At 38.7% G+C, this 13,461-nt stretch overlaps 1 protein-coding gene across 4 annotated transcripts in view; it reads left to right on the forward strand.

The window, feature by feature from the left end:
• The first annotated feature begins 12,310 nt into the window (after window positions 1-12,310).
• The window catches only part of LOC306643610 (E3 SUMO-protein ligase RanBP2), a 64,291-nt gene continuing 63,140 nt past the window's right edge, over window positions 12,311-13,461 (forward strand). For 2 of the 4 annotated variants that reach the window (XM_079109822.1, XM_079109823.1), the window contains exon 1: window positions 12,311-12,494. In XM_079109822.1, coding sequence (XP_078965948.1) covers window positions 12,423-12,494 — 72 coding nt within the window. In that variant the 5' untranslated portion in view covers window positions 12,311-12,422. The remainder of the gene's footprint in view (window positions 12,495-13,461) is intronic. The other 2 variants (XM_079109824.1, XM_079109825.1) reach the window with 1 other exon arrangement.

Raw genomic sequence — 13,461 nt, forward strand, 5'->3', positions numbered from 1 at the left:
GGCTCAGTGGCAGAGCACTTACGTGGCATGTGTGAGGCCCTGGGTTTGATACTCGGCACCGCATATAAATAAATAAAAGATCCACTGACACCTAAAAAAATTCATATACATATTCTGCCATAAAATATGTATATATGTAGTGTATATATTTTTTTAAAAAACCTGCTGTAAGACTGGGCACGGTGTTGCACTCCTGTAATCCCAGTGGCTTGGGAGGCTGAGCAGGAGGATTGCAAGTTCAAAGCCAGCCTCAGCAATTCAGCGTGGCCCTAAGCAATTTAGGCAGACCCTATTTAAAAAAAAAAAAAAAAAATAGGGAGGCTGGGGATGTGGTTCAGTGGTTAAGCGCCTCTGAGTTCAATCCTTGGTACCAAAGAAACCTAAAACAAAACAAAATAAAACAACCAAAACCCAGCTACAAGCAAACAAACTATGTATAGGATGCTTAAAACTACAAAATGCTAACAAATTTGAAGATCTAATTAATGGAGAGATATATCATTCCCATGGAATAGAAGACATAGTACAGATAGAAATCTCCCTATTGATCTACAGATGAAACACATTTCCAAAAAAGTTCCTACAGAATTTTTCAGAGACAGACAGGGCTGGGGATATAACTCGGTAGAGTACTTGCCTTGCAAGCACAAAGCCCAGGCTTCAATCTTCAGCACCGCAAAAAAAAAAAAAAATAGACCAAGACAACTGGGTTAGAGAATTTGAAAAAGTCAAGGAACTAGACTATGGTAGCAATTTTGGCAAAGAAAACTTGGAGAAATCACATTACTCATTTTAAGATTTATTTTAAAGTTAGAGTAATCAAAAGCGGTATATGCAAAGAGATATACATGAATTAATGAAACAAAATGGCAAGTCCAGATCTTTAATATGGCCATTTTGATTTCCACAAAGACACAAAAGCTCTTAAATGGAGAAAGAAGAATCTTTTCAAGAAATAGTGCTGGAACAACTAGACATCTGTATGAAAAAAAAAAAAAAAAGGAGAAAGTGCAGGGTAGTTCAGTTGGTAGAGTGTGTGCTTAGTGCATGAGGTTCTTGGTTTGATCAGCACCTGCCCCCCAAAAAGAAAGCCTCTTGACATAAACTTTCCACTGAATACAAAAATTAACTCAGAGTGGATCACAGATCTATATGTATGTAAAGTATAAGAAGAAAATTTTACTGACCTGGAGTCAGGCCAAGAGTTTTTAGACATGACACCAAAAGCATGATTCATTTTTTAAAAAATTGAGTAAATTAAACTTTACCAAAGTTAAAAACACTTACTGGGTGGAAGATTCTGTTTAGAGAATGAAATAAACTATATAGATTGGGATAAAAATTCTTGCAAATCATATTGGATAGAGGACTTGTAATCAGAATAAAAACTCAACAGTAAGATAATCTGATTAATAAATAGGTAAAGAAATATGCAAGTACACCTATGAAAAATATTCAACATCTTTATCTACAAAGGCTAAAATAAAACCATGACAAGATCTGTTGCATAATTTTCATAAAAGCTCAAATAAGAAATAGTACCAGGCTGGGGAGATAGCTCAGTTGGTAGAGGGCTTGCTTGTCAAGCACAAGGCCCTGGGTTCAATCTCCAGCACCGCATTAAAAAAAGAAAGAAAGGAAAAAAAAAAGGATGCGGAGGGGCAGATCTCTCATGCATTGCAGATGGAAATGCAAACATCCTACCACCTTTCCAGAAAAGTCTGGCAGTTTCTTATAAAATTAAACATACACTCACCATAGTACCCAACAATCTCACTGGAGTCTTATCTTTAAAAGAGGTGTAAGAAAAATTTCCTTAAAGGATCAGATAGTAAATATTTTCACAGTTTACAGGCCACAGATCTCTGGCACAACTATTTAATTCTTATTACTATAGTGCAAAACCAGCCATAGACAGCATGTAAATGAATGGGCATGGTTGCTTTACAAAAAGACTTTATTAGCAAAATCAGCTACCCGCCCACAGGCCAGTTTATTGACCTTTGTTCTAGAAAGAGAAAAACTCCTGTCCCTTGAAAAACTCTTACAAAAATACTTATAGCAGCCCTGTTCATAATAACCCCAAATTAGGAACAGCCCAAATTCCTACAACTGGTAAATGGATAAGTCAGTGGTGGGTCCCTATTATAGAACATTACTCAGCAATGAAAAAGAATAAACTATTGCTATATGAAACAACTTGGCGTAATTTCCAAGGCAAGTATGCTGAAAAAAAAAAGAAGCTTATGTCAAAAGATTACAGACTTTATGGTATAGCATTCTTTTTTTTTTTGGGGGGGGTGCTGGGGATCGAACCCAGGGTCTTGTGCGTACAAGGCAGGCACTCTACCAACTGAGCTATCTCCCCAGCCCCTATGGTATGGTATTCTTGAAAAGAACAATTACAGTGTGAAGTGATCAGTAGTCCAGGGCGAGTAGGGAGCATGATGGTGCTACATGAATGAGCTTTGGGGGATGATGGAATTGTTCTGTATCCTGATTATGGTAGTGGTTGTATGAATCTGTACCTGTCTTAACATTTGTAGAACTATACACCCAAACAGGCAATTTTTAAATCTGATTACTTGGGCTGGGGATATAGCTCAGTTGGTAGAGTGCTTGCCTTGCAAGCACAAGGCCCTGGATTCAATCCCCAGCACTGCAAAAAATGAAAAATATGATTACTTACCAAAAATTGGATATTCCATTCTATTAAAAAAAAAATCACCACTTTGTGCCTCTTTCTTTACTACCTAATCTCTCCTTTTGCCTGCACTGTTTCTTCCAAAAGAGAACTTTTTTGGAACTAAGTCTAAAGAGTTTTTCAATACACAAAAATAAAATTTACAATTGAAAGCTGAAATCTAAAACATAATAGCATTTACATGACTTTTAAAAATTTCTGTGAGCAAACAAAACAACAAATAGTGCTGGAAAATTAGACATCCATATAACAAAAAAACAAGGGTGGTGAGGAAATGGGGTGTAGCTCAGTGGTAGAGTGTGTGCTTAGTATACGTGAGGTCCTTGGTTCATCAGCAGCCACTCCCCAGAAAAGCCTTTTTAAAAAAATATTTTTTAGTTGTCAATGAACCTTTATTTTATTTATTGATTTGTGGTGTCACTGAGAGTCAAACCCAGTGCCTCACACATGCTCTACCACTGAGCCACAACCCCAGCCCCCAGAAAGGCCTCTTGATATAAACTTTCCACTTAATACATAAATTAATTCAAAGTGGATCACAGATCTATATATATGTAAAGAGTAAGAAGAAAATTGTACTGACCTGGAGTCAGGCCAAGATTTCTTAAACAAGACATTCCTGACCTTTTAGCAACATTTGACGTTATTGACTCTTCTCTCCTTAAGACTTGTTTTAGCTTCTGGAATGCTGTGCTTTTTGGGTTTTCCTTCAGACACATTGACTACTTTAGGAAGTATCCTGCTGTCTTACATAGTCTGTTCAGGTTTAATGTCTAGACAACACGCAACAGAAACATGTAGCACTGTGTTGTCCAGTACACTACACACACAGGGGAAGCTGCTTTTGAAATGTGCCTGGTGCTACTGAGCAACTGTTTTTAATTTAATTTTAATGAATTAGTTTTCAATTTTTAAATTTTAATTAATTTAATTTTAATGAGTCTATCTTTTCAACCCTAAATTTTATGAAACTGAAATACAAATCAAGTATGTTTTATGAAAACTTAGCATACACACCTGATTTTGAATACCTAGTATAAAAAATGTAAGATTACTCATATGTTCATAGTAATTATATTCTAACATTTTATTTTGAATACGTTGAGTTGAATAAATTTGTTTTTTTGGTACCCGCGATCGAACCCAGAGAGGCGCTTAGCCTTTGAGCCACATCCCCAGCCCTTTATTTTTAAATTTTATTTTAAAATAATTTTAGTTGTAGATGGACACAATACCTTTATTTTATTTATTTATTTTTATGTGGTGCTGAGGATTGAACCCAGTGCCTCACACATGCTGTATAAGTGCTCTACCGCTGAGCCACAACCCCAGCCCCCAGCCCTTTATTTTTTGAGACAGGCTCTCTCTAAGTTGCTCAGGGTCTCCTTGCTAAGTTGCTGAGGTTGGCCTTGAAATTTCAATTCTCCTGCATCGGCCTCCAGAGCCACTGGAATTACAGGCACATACCATACCTGGCAAGTTGAATAAAAATATTACAATTAATTATCCTGTTCCTTTTTACTTTTTAAAACTTTTTTAGATGTTGATAGACGTTTATTTTATTCATTTATTTATTTGTGGTGCTGAGAATCAAACCCAGTGCCTCACACATGCTAGGCAAGCGTTCTGCCACTAAGCCACAACCTCAGGCCCCTCCTTTTTACTTTTTAAAAATTTTGTTACCCCAGCACCGCAAAAAAAAAAAAAAAAAATGTTGTTACCAGGGCTGGGGATATAGCTCAGTTGGTAGTGAGCTTGCTTTGCAAGCCAAGGCCGTGGGTTCAATTCCCAGTACCTAAAAAAAAAAAAAAAAAAAAAAAAAAAAAAAAATGTTGTTACCATGTTAATACCATTACTAGTAAATTTTAAATTACATGTTGGGTCATGCTATATGGGGATCGGATTCCTACAGATACAAATATATGTATATACATACGTGCAAGTGCTGAGCGCTGCCTCACATGCTTCCAGGCAGGGTTGTGTTATTATGTGATAGCCCCAACTCCTTCCTCAGTTGATGGATAAAAGATCCATTTCTGCACATGAAAAGGCAGTTTAGTTTGTATGGATGAGAACAGCAAGTACAGAAGCTGCTATTTTCAGAGTTACAATTTTACAAAGTATTTTTGAGACAGGGTCTTGCTGTGTTGGTTAGGCTGGCCTTGAATTCCTGGACTCAGGAGATCCTCCTGCCTCAACCTCCTGAGTAGATGATACTACAGAGTCACACATCACACTGTAGTGCCCAGAATAAAGCAAAACATTTTAAGTTAGGAATAAACTTGTCCAAAGAGGTGAAAGATCTGGAAGCTGGAAATTATAAAATACTGAAAGAAGTTGAAGAGGATAGATAAATAAAAAGTACCCTGTGAAAGAATAGCTATTGTTAAAATATCCATATTAGTCAAAGCAATCTACAGATTCAATGCTATCTGTATCAAAACAAAAAAAAAAACTAATTGAGGCTGAGGTTGTAGCTCAGTGGTAGAGCACTTGCCTAGCACATGTGAGGCACTGGGTTCAATCCTCAGCGCCACATAAAAATAAATAAATAAATTTTTTTTAAAAATTGTATTTTTCACAAAAATAGAAAAAAATATCTTAACATATGTGTGGAACTCCCCCCGACAAAAACCCAAATAGGCAACTTAATTTTGAGCAAAAAAAAAACAAAGTTGAAAGCATCATATTACCTAATTTTAAAATATATGACATACAGTAATCAAAACAGAATGGCAACACATAAAAACTGACATATTAACCAAAGAACAGAATTCAGAGACCAGAAATAAATCTGTGCACTTATATGGTCACTTGATCTTCAATAAGAGTGCCAAGAACACATAATGAGGGAAAGATGTCTCTTCAATTAAGAGTTTTTGGAAAATTGCATGTCCACATGCAGAACTAAACTGAACCTTTATCTCACATCGTATTCACAACAGACTCAAAAGGGATGAGAGATTTAAATATACATCTGGAAGACTACTAGATGAAAACCACTGCCCAAAGTCGTCTTTCTTTTTTCTTCTGTTAATTTTTAAATTTTTTTACAGACTGTATTTTGATTCATTGTACACAAATGGGGTACAACTTTTCATTTCTATGGTTGTGCACGATGTTGATTCATACCATTCATCAAACATATACATAGGGTAATACTGTCTGCCTCATTCTACTACTATCTTCCCTTCCCTCATCCCCTCCCACCCCATTTTCCTCTACACCATTCAAAGTTCCTTCATTCTTCTCCCCCCACATCACTACCCCCACTCATTATGTATTCTCATCCACTTATCAGAGAAAACATTCGGCCTTTGGTTTTTTGGGCTTGGCCTATTTCACTTAGCATGATATTTTCCAACTTCATTCATTTACCAGCAAATGCCATAATTTTATTCTTCTTTATGGCCGAGTAATATTCCATTGTGTATATATACCAGTTTCTTAATCCATTCATCAAGTGAAGGGCACCTCAGTTGGTTCCACAATCTAACTATTGTGAATTGAGCAGCTATGAACACTGATGTGGCTGCATCTCTGTAGTATGCTGATTTTAAGTCCTTTGGGTATAAACCAAGGAGTGGGATAGCTGGGTCAAATCATAGTTCCATTCCAAGCTTTCTGAGAATTCTCCATACTGCTTTCCAGAGTGGCTGCACCCATTTGCAACTCCACCAGCAATGTATGAGTGTGCCTTTTACCCCACATCCACACCAACACTTACTATTGCTTGTGTTCTTGATAATAGTCATTCTAATTGGAGTAAGATGAAATCTTAGGGTGGTTTTAATTTGTATTTCTCTAAATACTAGGGATGATGAGCACTTTTTCATATGTTTGTTTCTTCTGTGAAGTGTCTGCCCAGTTCTTTAGCCCATTTATTGATTGGGTTCTTTGTATTTTTGGTGTAAAGTTTTTTTTTCTTTTTTTTTTTTTGAGTTTTTAATTTTGTTTCAGATGGGCAAGGCATCTACATTCTAGAACCTCTTTACAGTCATTAAACATGTGAAAGGCACTTACACATAAAAAGGCAAGGAGAAAACTGGTCACAATTGTCTAATGGGGAACAAGAGCCCCCAAATCAATTATCTTACAAAAATATCAAGCTTGCTTTTCCATTTTTCTAATACTGGTAAAAATTTTAAAAAATTACTTATCACATTTTTAAAAAGTCTATAAGCTGGTATATCAAGTTATGGCTATTATTTTTTTACATATGATGTAAAGTTTTTTAAGTTCTTTATAAACTTTGGAGATTAATGCTCTGTCTGAAGTATGTGTGGAAAAGATTTTCTTCCACTCTGTAAGCTCTCTTTTCACATTATTGTTTCCTTTGCTGAGAAAAAGCTTTTTAGTTTGAATCTATCCCATTTATTGATTCTTGCTTTTATTTTTTGCGCTATGGGGGCCTTGTTAAGGAAGTCTGGTCCTAAGCCAATGTGAGGAAGATTCAGGCCTACTTTTTCTTCTGTTTGGTGCAGGGTCTCAGGTCTAATTTCTAGATCCTTGATCCATTTTGAGTTGAGTTTTGTACAGGGTTAGAGAGGGGGGTTTAATTTCATTTCACTGCATATGTATTTCCAGTTTTGCCAACACTATTTGAACAGGCTATCTTTTCTCCATTGTAAATTTTTGGCACCTTTGTCTAGTATGAGATAACTGTATTTATGTGAGTTTGTCTCTGTCTTCTATTCTGTACCATTGGCCTACCTGTCTATTTTAGTGACAATACCATGCCGTTTTTGTTACTATTGCTCTATAGTAGAGTTTAAGGTCTGGTATTGTGATACCTCCTGCTTCACTCTTTCTGCCTAGGATTGCTTTGGCTATTCTGGGTCTTTTGTTCTTCCAGATGAATTTCATGATTGCTTTCTCTATTTCTATGAAAAATGTCATTGGGATTTTAATTGGAATGGGCTAAAGCTTCTTGACATTGGTGTGGTCAATAATTTTCACAAGCACAGGGGGAGAAAAAAGCAAAAATAGGAGGGATTGCATCAGACTAAAAAGCTTCTATATAGCAAAGTAAATCATGAACAATGAAGTGACAACATACAGATTGAGAGAAAATATGACAAACCAAATATATGAAGGGATTAGTATAAAAAACACATAAGAAATTCAAATGAAGAGGAAAAAAACAATGAATGGGCAAAGGCTGGGGTATAGCTCTGTGGTAGAGCACTTGGCTAGCATGTAAACAGTCCTGTGTTCAATCTCCAGCACCACTAGAAAACAAAAATAAATGGGCAAAAACCCTGAATAGACATTAATCAAAAGATATTACAAATGACCAACAGGTAAACGAATAGTCAACATCACAACTCATCAGGGAAATGCAAATTAAAGCTATGAGGAATTACTTGATATCTGTTAGAATAAATTCCACCAAAAAGACAAAAAATAGGTCAGGAACGGTGGTATGTACTTGTAATCCCAGCAGCGGGAGGCTGAGACAGGATGATCACAAAACCAGTCTCAGCAATTTAATGAGCCCTAAAAAACTTAATGAGATCTGGTCTCAAAATTAAAATAAATAAATAAATAAATAAAAAGGGCTGGGGATGTGGCTCAGTGGTTAAATCCCTGGTACAAAAAAAAAAAAGGACAAAAAATAACAAGTACTGGTGAGGATATGGAGAAAAGAATGTAAGAGTGGTAATGCAAATCAGCACATAATAGAAAACAGTATGGGGAGGCTCCTTAAAAAATGTAAAATATGTGACACACGAATCACAATTCTGTTATACAGCCAAAGAAAATGAAATCAATGTTGAGGATATATGTGCACTCCTGGGTATATACACATGAGTGCATGGAAATAAAAAGAGAAAGAAATCTTGTCATTTGGAAAAATATAGATGAATTTGGAGGACATTATACTAAGCAAAAGAAGCCAGGCATAGAATGACGAACATTGCATGATCTCACATGTAGAACTCAGAAGCCGAGTGGTAGTTGCCAGGGGCTGGTGGGCTGGTGGTGATGGCGGGAATAGATGTTGCTCTAAAGGTATAAAGTTCTAGTTAAGGCAGAATGAATATATTCTGGAGTTCTGTATTGCATGACAACATTTAATATATTGTGTTCTTGGAAACTGCTAAGAAAGTAGATTTTAAATGTTTTCACCAAATACACGCAAAAAACAAAGGATAACAGTGAGCTGATTAATTTGTTTATTATCTTGATTGTGGTAATCATCTCAGTCACAATACATACATTTAGCAAAACATCACATTGTGTGGGGTGCGGTGGCACATGCCTATAATCCCAGCAGCCTGGGAGACTGAGGCAGGAGGACTGAGTTCCGTCAGCTTCAGCAACTTAGGTCCCAAGCAACTCAGTGAGACCTCCTCTCTAATAAAGTACAAAAAGGGGCTGGGGATGTAGTGAAGTGGAACAGAAGAGGCTGGACACCTGAGGAATTTTCAGTAAGCAGGTTTATTGACTGCAAGGTTCAGAGGTGGCTCTGAGCAATGAGTATAGAAATTCTTTGAGCTTTATACCCAGTTGGGGGAGGGGGCTAGGAGGTTCATATGACAAGCGAGTTTTGTTCTAACCTCTAGACAGGGGTTTCACAAATTTTTTCTGCAAACCTGGCATTTATAAAGAAAGAGGAAGCTACAAACCACAATGCCTTCTGCAGATTTTTGCTGATAGCTGATGTCCTGTGCAAAAAACTCTTGGATAAGAAGAGGAACTTACATGCCACAAATATGGTGGGGGTTTCTGCTTAATTATGGTCAGGATCTTCTGGGTAGGGAGTCTCTGGCCTGCTTCAGTGACTCAGGGTTAAGTGCCCCTGGGTTCAATCCTCAGTACCAAAATAAAGCAAAACAAAAACAAACAAAAAATCCCAAAACAAACCAAACATCACATTTCATATTGCAAATACATACAATTTTGTCAATTAAACCTACATGAAGCTGGAAAAATGTATTTGTAAAATGAAAGGAATACAGATGCTCTGCGTTTTAAAATTTTTTTTTAGTTGTAGGTGGATACAATACCTTTATTTTATTTTTACGTGTTGCTGAGGATCTAACTGAGGGTCTCACGCTTGCTAGGGAAGCACTCTACCACTGAGCCACAACCCATAAATGCCCTTTGACTTACAATGGGGTGACATCTCAATAGAATGAAATATCTTAAATTAGAAGTGCATTTTATTACCCTTCAACCATGTCCATCATAGCTTAATCTAGCTTACCTTAAACATGCTCGAAACATTTAATTAGCCCACAGATGGGCACTGAGAGAGCAGATCATATCTCATATTGCTGAGGTTAAGGTGAAAATTCAAAATTTGAAGTTAGGTTTCTACTTAATGTGTATCACTTTTGCACTATTGTAAAATTGAAAAATTTTAAGTCTAGGACCCTGTCTTTATGTTATTGTGTGATGGATGACAAAACCAGGCCTGGATGTAAAATAAACTATAAGAACACTGTCATGAGAATTTAATGCCTGGGAAGGGGAGAGTTCTAGTCCTCTTTCTAGTCAGCCTTTCTTCAATAAATATGATTTAAACCACAGACCCCTACCTTTTGGATTGTAAATAACTATCCCTAGGAATCTAACTACTCTCCTTTGAAGAGTGGCTAGAGATTTATCTAAGGCCTGTGAGAGGAGCCAGTTCTTACTGTACTCTGCTTCTGAAAACATGCTTCCTGCTAGAAACCCTGTACACAACCATATATCATGTAGACTAAAGTTTTTATAGCCCCAGATAGCCTATTAATGTTTTGAGAACTGGAGATGGGGGCTCAGAATTTGGAGTCTGATCTCCTTTGGGCCTGCTGGTGTAAAAGTTCTCCCACTCTCAGAGCTGTTTGCAGCTTTGTGTCTGATTCCTGCAACAACTGAACGATAATGAAAATGGAACTTTCAGTTCCTTAGTGGACATGTCATGCCACTTGACAAACAAAACCTGTGCAAAATAAAATAAAACGTGAAAATACCTAATTAATGCAGAATTATGAATAGTTTGTTTAAAAAAAAAAAAGGTATTTTTTTGGAGCTGGGGATGGAATCCAGGACCTTGTGCACGCTAGGCAATCACTCTACCACTGAGCATACCACAAGTCCTAAGAGTTCCTCAAGGTTCTCTTGGCCCACTCCTTTTCAGTATATTCAACAGATTGATGGTACCATTTTTAATTAGGGAATGTGGCTGGGCAAGTTGCTTTACTGCTCATTTTCTTGGTTTCCTTATCTGCTCTAAAACTGAAGATACTAAGAAATAAAATACCCTTTCACAGTACTTGAGAATAAATGAATTAAACAAAGTGCTAAGAGCTTGGAACACAGTCACGTGCTTACTTCTTAGAACTGGCTATTGTTACTAACACATTTTCTCAGGCAAACTCATGGTTTCACTATCACATGAGGCTTGTGACTTCCATGTCCACCACAGATATTTGTCCTGCCATTTCTTCTCAAAGCCATTTTCACTTAGATATATTCATGGCATCTCAAGTGAAATAGATCAACTCCATACCAAACTAGTCTTTTTATGTTATTTCTGTTAATGTCGTTCTTCTTGGTATTTCAGTTATACTGGTAATCTTATTATACTGGAATTATTTTTTTCATGAAACAAAATGCTGTTTTTCCTTCTTTAGAAAGGCAATGCTTGTTCACTGAAGAAAATTTGGATATTATACAAAGACCAAAATAGACAAAAATTGCTCATAACCATAATATCCCAAATTTCCAGTTAAAATATCAACGTTTGATATTTTCTCAACATAGTTATGACCCTATCATATGCACAAAGGTGCTTTTTTTTTTCTTTTAAAATGCGAGTTTTTTGTTTTAATTGTAGACGGGCACATTACTTTTATTTTATTTATTTATATGTGGTGCTAAGGATCAAACCCAATAACTCACACGTGCTAGGCAAGCGCTCTACCACTGAGCTATAGCCCCAGTCCAACAAACGCCCCTTTAAGTCTAAAATGTCCTTATCATTGAAAACATTTTATAGATCTTGTCTTAAGCTAAGATTTTAAAATTCAAATTCTTAAAGTAAGCATTTCCGAAGATTCGGAAAACACTCAAAATCTCGAGACTAATACTGTTAATATTGTTCTGCTATTAAAATATAAAAGACGGAGGGCTATTCACACAGACAACCTCTTAAAATGTAATCGTCAAAATATACAGCACTTGTGGCCTACCTTTCAGTTATGCACTTTTAAGTGTTTCACATAATATACTCTTTTAAAAAGTACGAATTGAAATGCTTGCTTCATATTCACACGTCTGACACAACATATTTAACCAATCGCCTCCAGAAAGATTGTTCCAACTTTCGTTCAACTCAAATGACCTGTTTTTTCTTTCCACAGCGTCGCGTGACATCAAGAACAAATGACCAAAACTTTTAAGAACTTAGAAGAAGGAAAGTCCTCTCGTGGCGCTGAACCTCTGTAACCCGCCTCACGGGAAGGACTCCAGCAGCCCATAACCCACCCGGAACTGGAAGAGTTGCGCGGGTAGTCAAAGGCAGGGTCGGCGGACCGGCAGTGCGCACCAGGAACGCGGCGGCGTGGCGCACACTATTGACGCAGGACGCACGCACGCCGGACTGCACCTTCGCCGGCAACGGCGCTGCGTCACTGGTTTTCAGGCGCTTAACTCCTGGAGACTGCGACTGCCGCGGGCCTTAGGGTCGGCCTTCCCGCGCTCCGGGAGCCAGGTCGGCGGCGCGATGAGGCGCAGTAAGGCCGACGTGGAGCGGTACATCGCTTCGGTGCAGGGTTCCGCCCCGTCGCCGCGAGAGGTGAGTGGGTCCGGGAAAGACCAGCGGCCTCGTCCTGTCCCTGCCGCGGCGCCGGCGTCATGGCTCCCGGCGGCCGCCGCTGCCTGGCGCGTTTCGAACATTGAGGCGCCGGCCGGCTGGCGCGTTCCCGTGGGCGGCGTGGCGCTCTGGAGCTCAGGGCGGAGGCGTGGGGAGTACCCAGGCGGGCTGGAGGCTATTGGCGCCGGCATTTCCTCTTCCTTCTGACCCTCTCCCCACAGTCCTCATTCGCGGGCCGACCCGGCCATCGGCCTTTCGCACGTCGCGTTGGGCCTTCGCGGCCTCATCCCTAGTGTTTGGGCGCCCGCCGGCCCCCAGTTGGCGCTCCAAATGCCACATCTAGGCGGGTCCTTTCAGTTTCCAGGACATCTTGTGGCGGAGGCCGCACTCCTGGGCTTGGAGGTTGGTGGGACTCTGTAAGAACGGACGCAGCTCCATGGTGGGCTTTCATCGCTGGAGTGAGTGACAGCGTGTGCATCCTGCGGACCAGAGCAGGAACAGTCATGTTTGCAGTCCCGCAGCGCAAACAACCCGGGAAGGCCCCTTATTTCGAGGCATCTATCGCTGTGCTTTCCTAAAGGTCTTTTCCCACTCGACCCTCCTCCCGGTACCTCTTTGGAAGCTGCTCTTACTTGACCCCACCCCTCCGCCTTTTTTTTTTTTTTTGTTTTTAATTTTAAAGCGGAATCTCAGGAACTCTGAATTTCATACAGACCACTGTTGGTTTAGAATTCGTAACCTTTTCCATAATTTGCGCTTTTGGCATTTTTCCTTTTTTTTAAGATCAGTAATGTGGTAGATGTATTTTGGGTTTAACTAAACTAGTAATTGGATATGGAGAGTGAGGAAAAAGCCATCAAGGGTGGACGTGCACAGGATCTTGAAGCAGTTTGCCGGGGGTTGAATTGTCACAGCTTTATCATTTATAAATTGGAATTTAGGGCACGTT

Source organism: Sciurus vulgaris (assembly GCF_902686455.1).
Source record: "Sciurus vulgaris genome assembly, chromosome: 14".
Classification (NCBI taxonomy): Eukaryota; Metazoa; Chordata; class Mammalia; order Rodentia; family Sciuridae; genus Sciurus; species Sciurus vulgaris.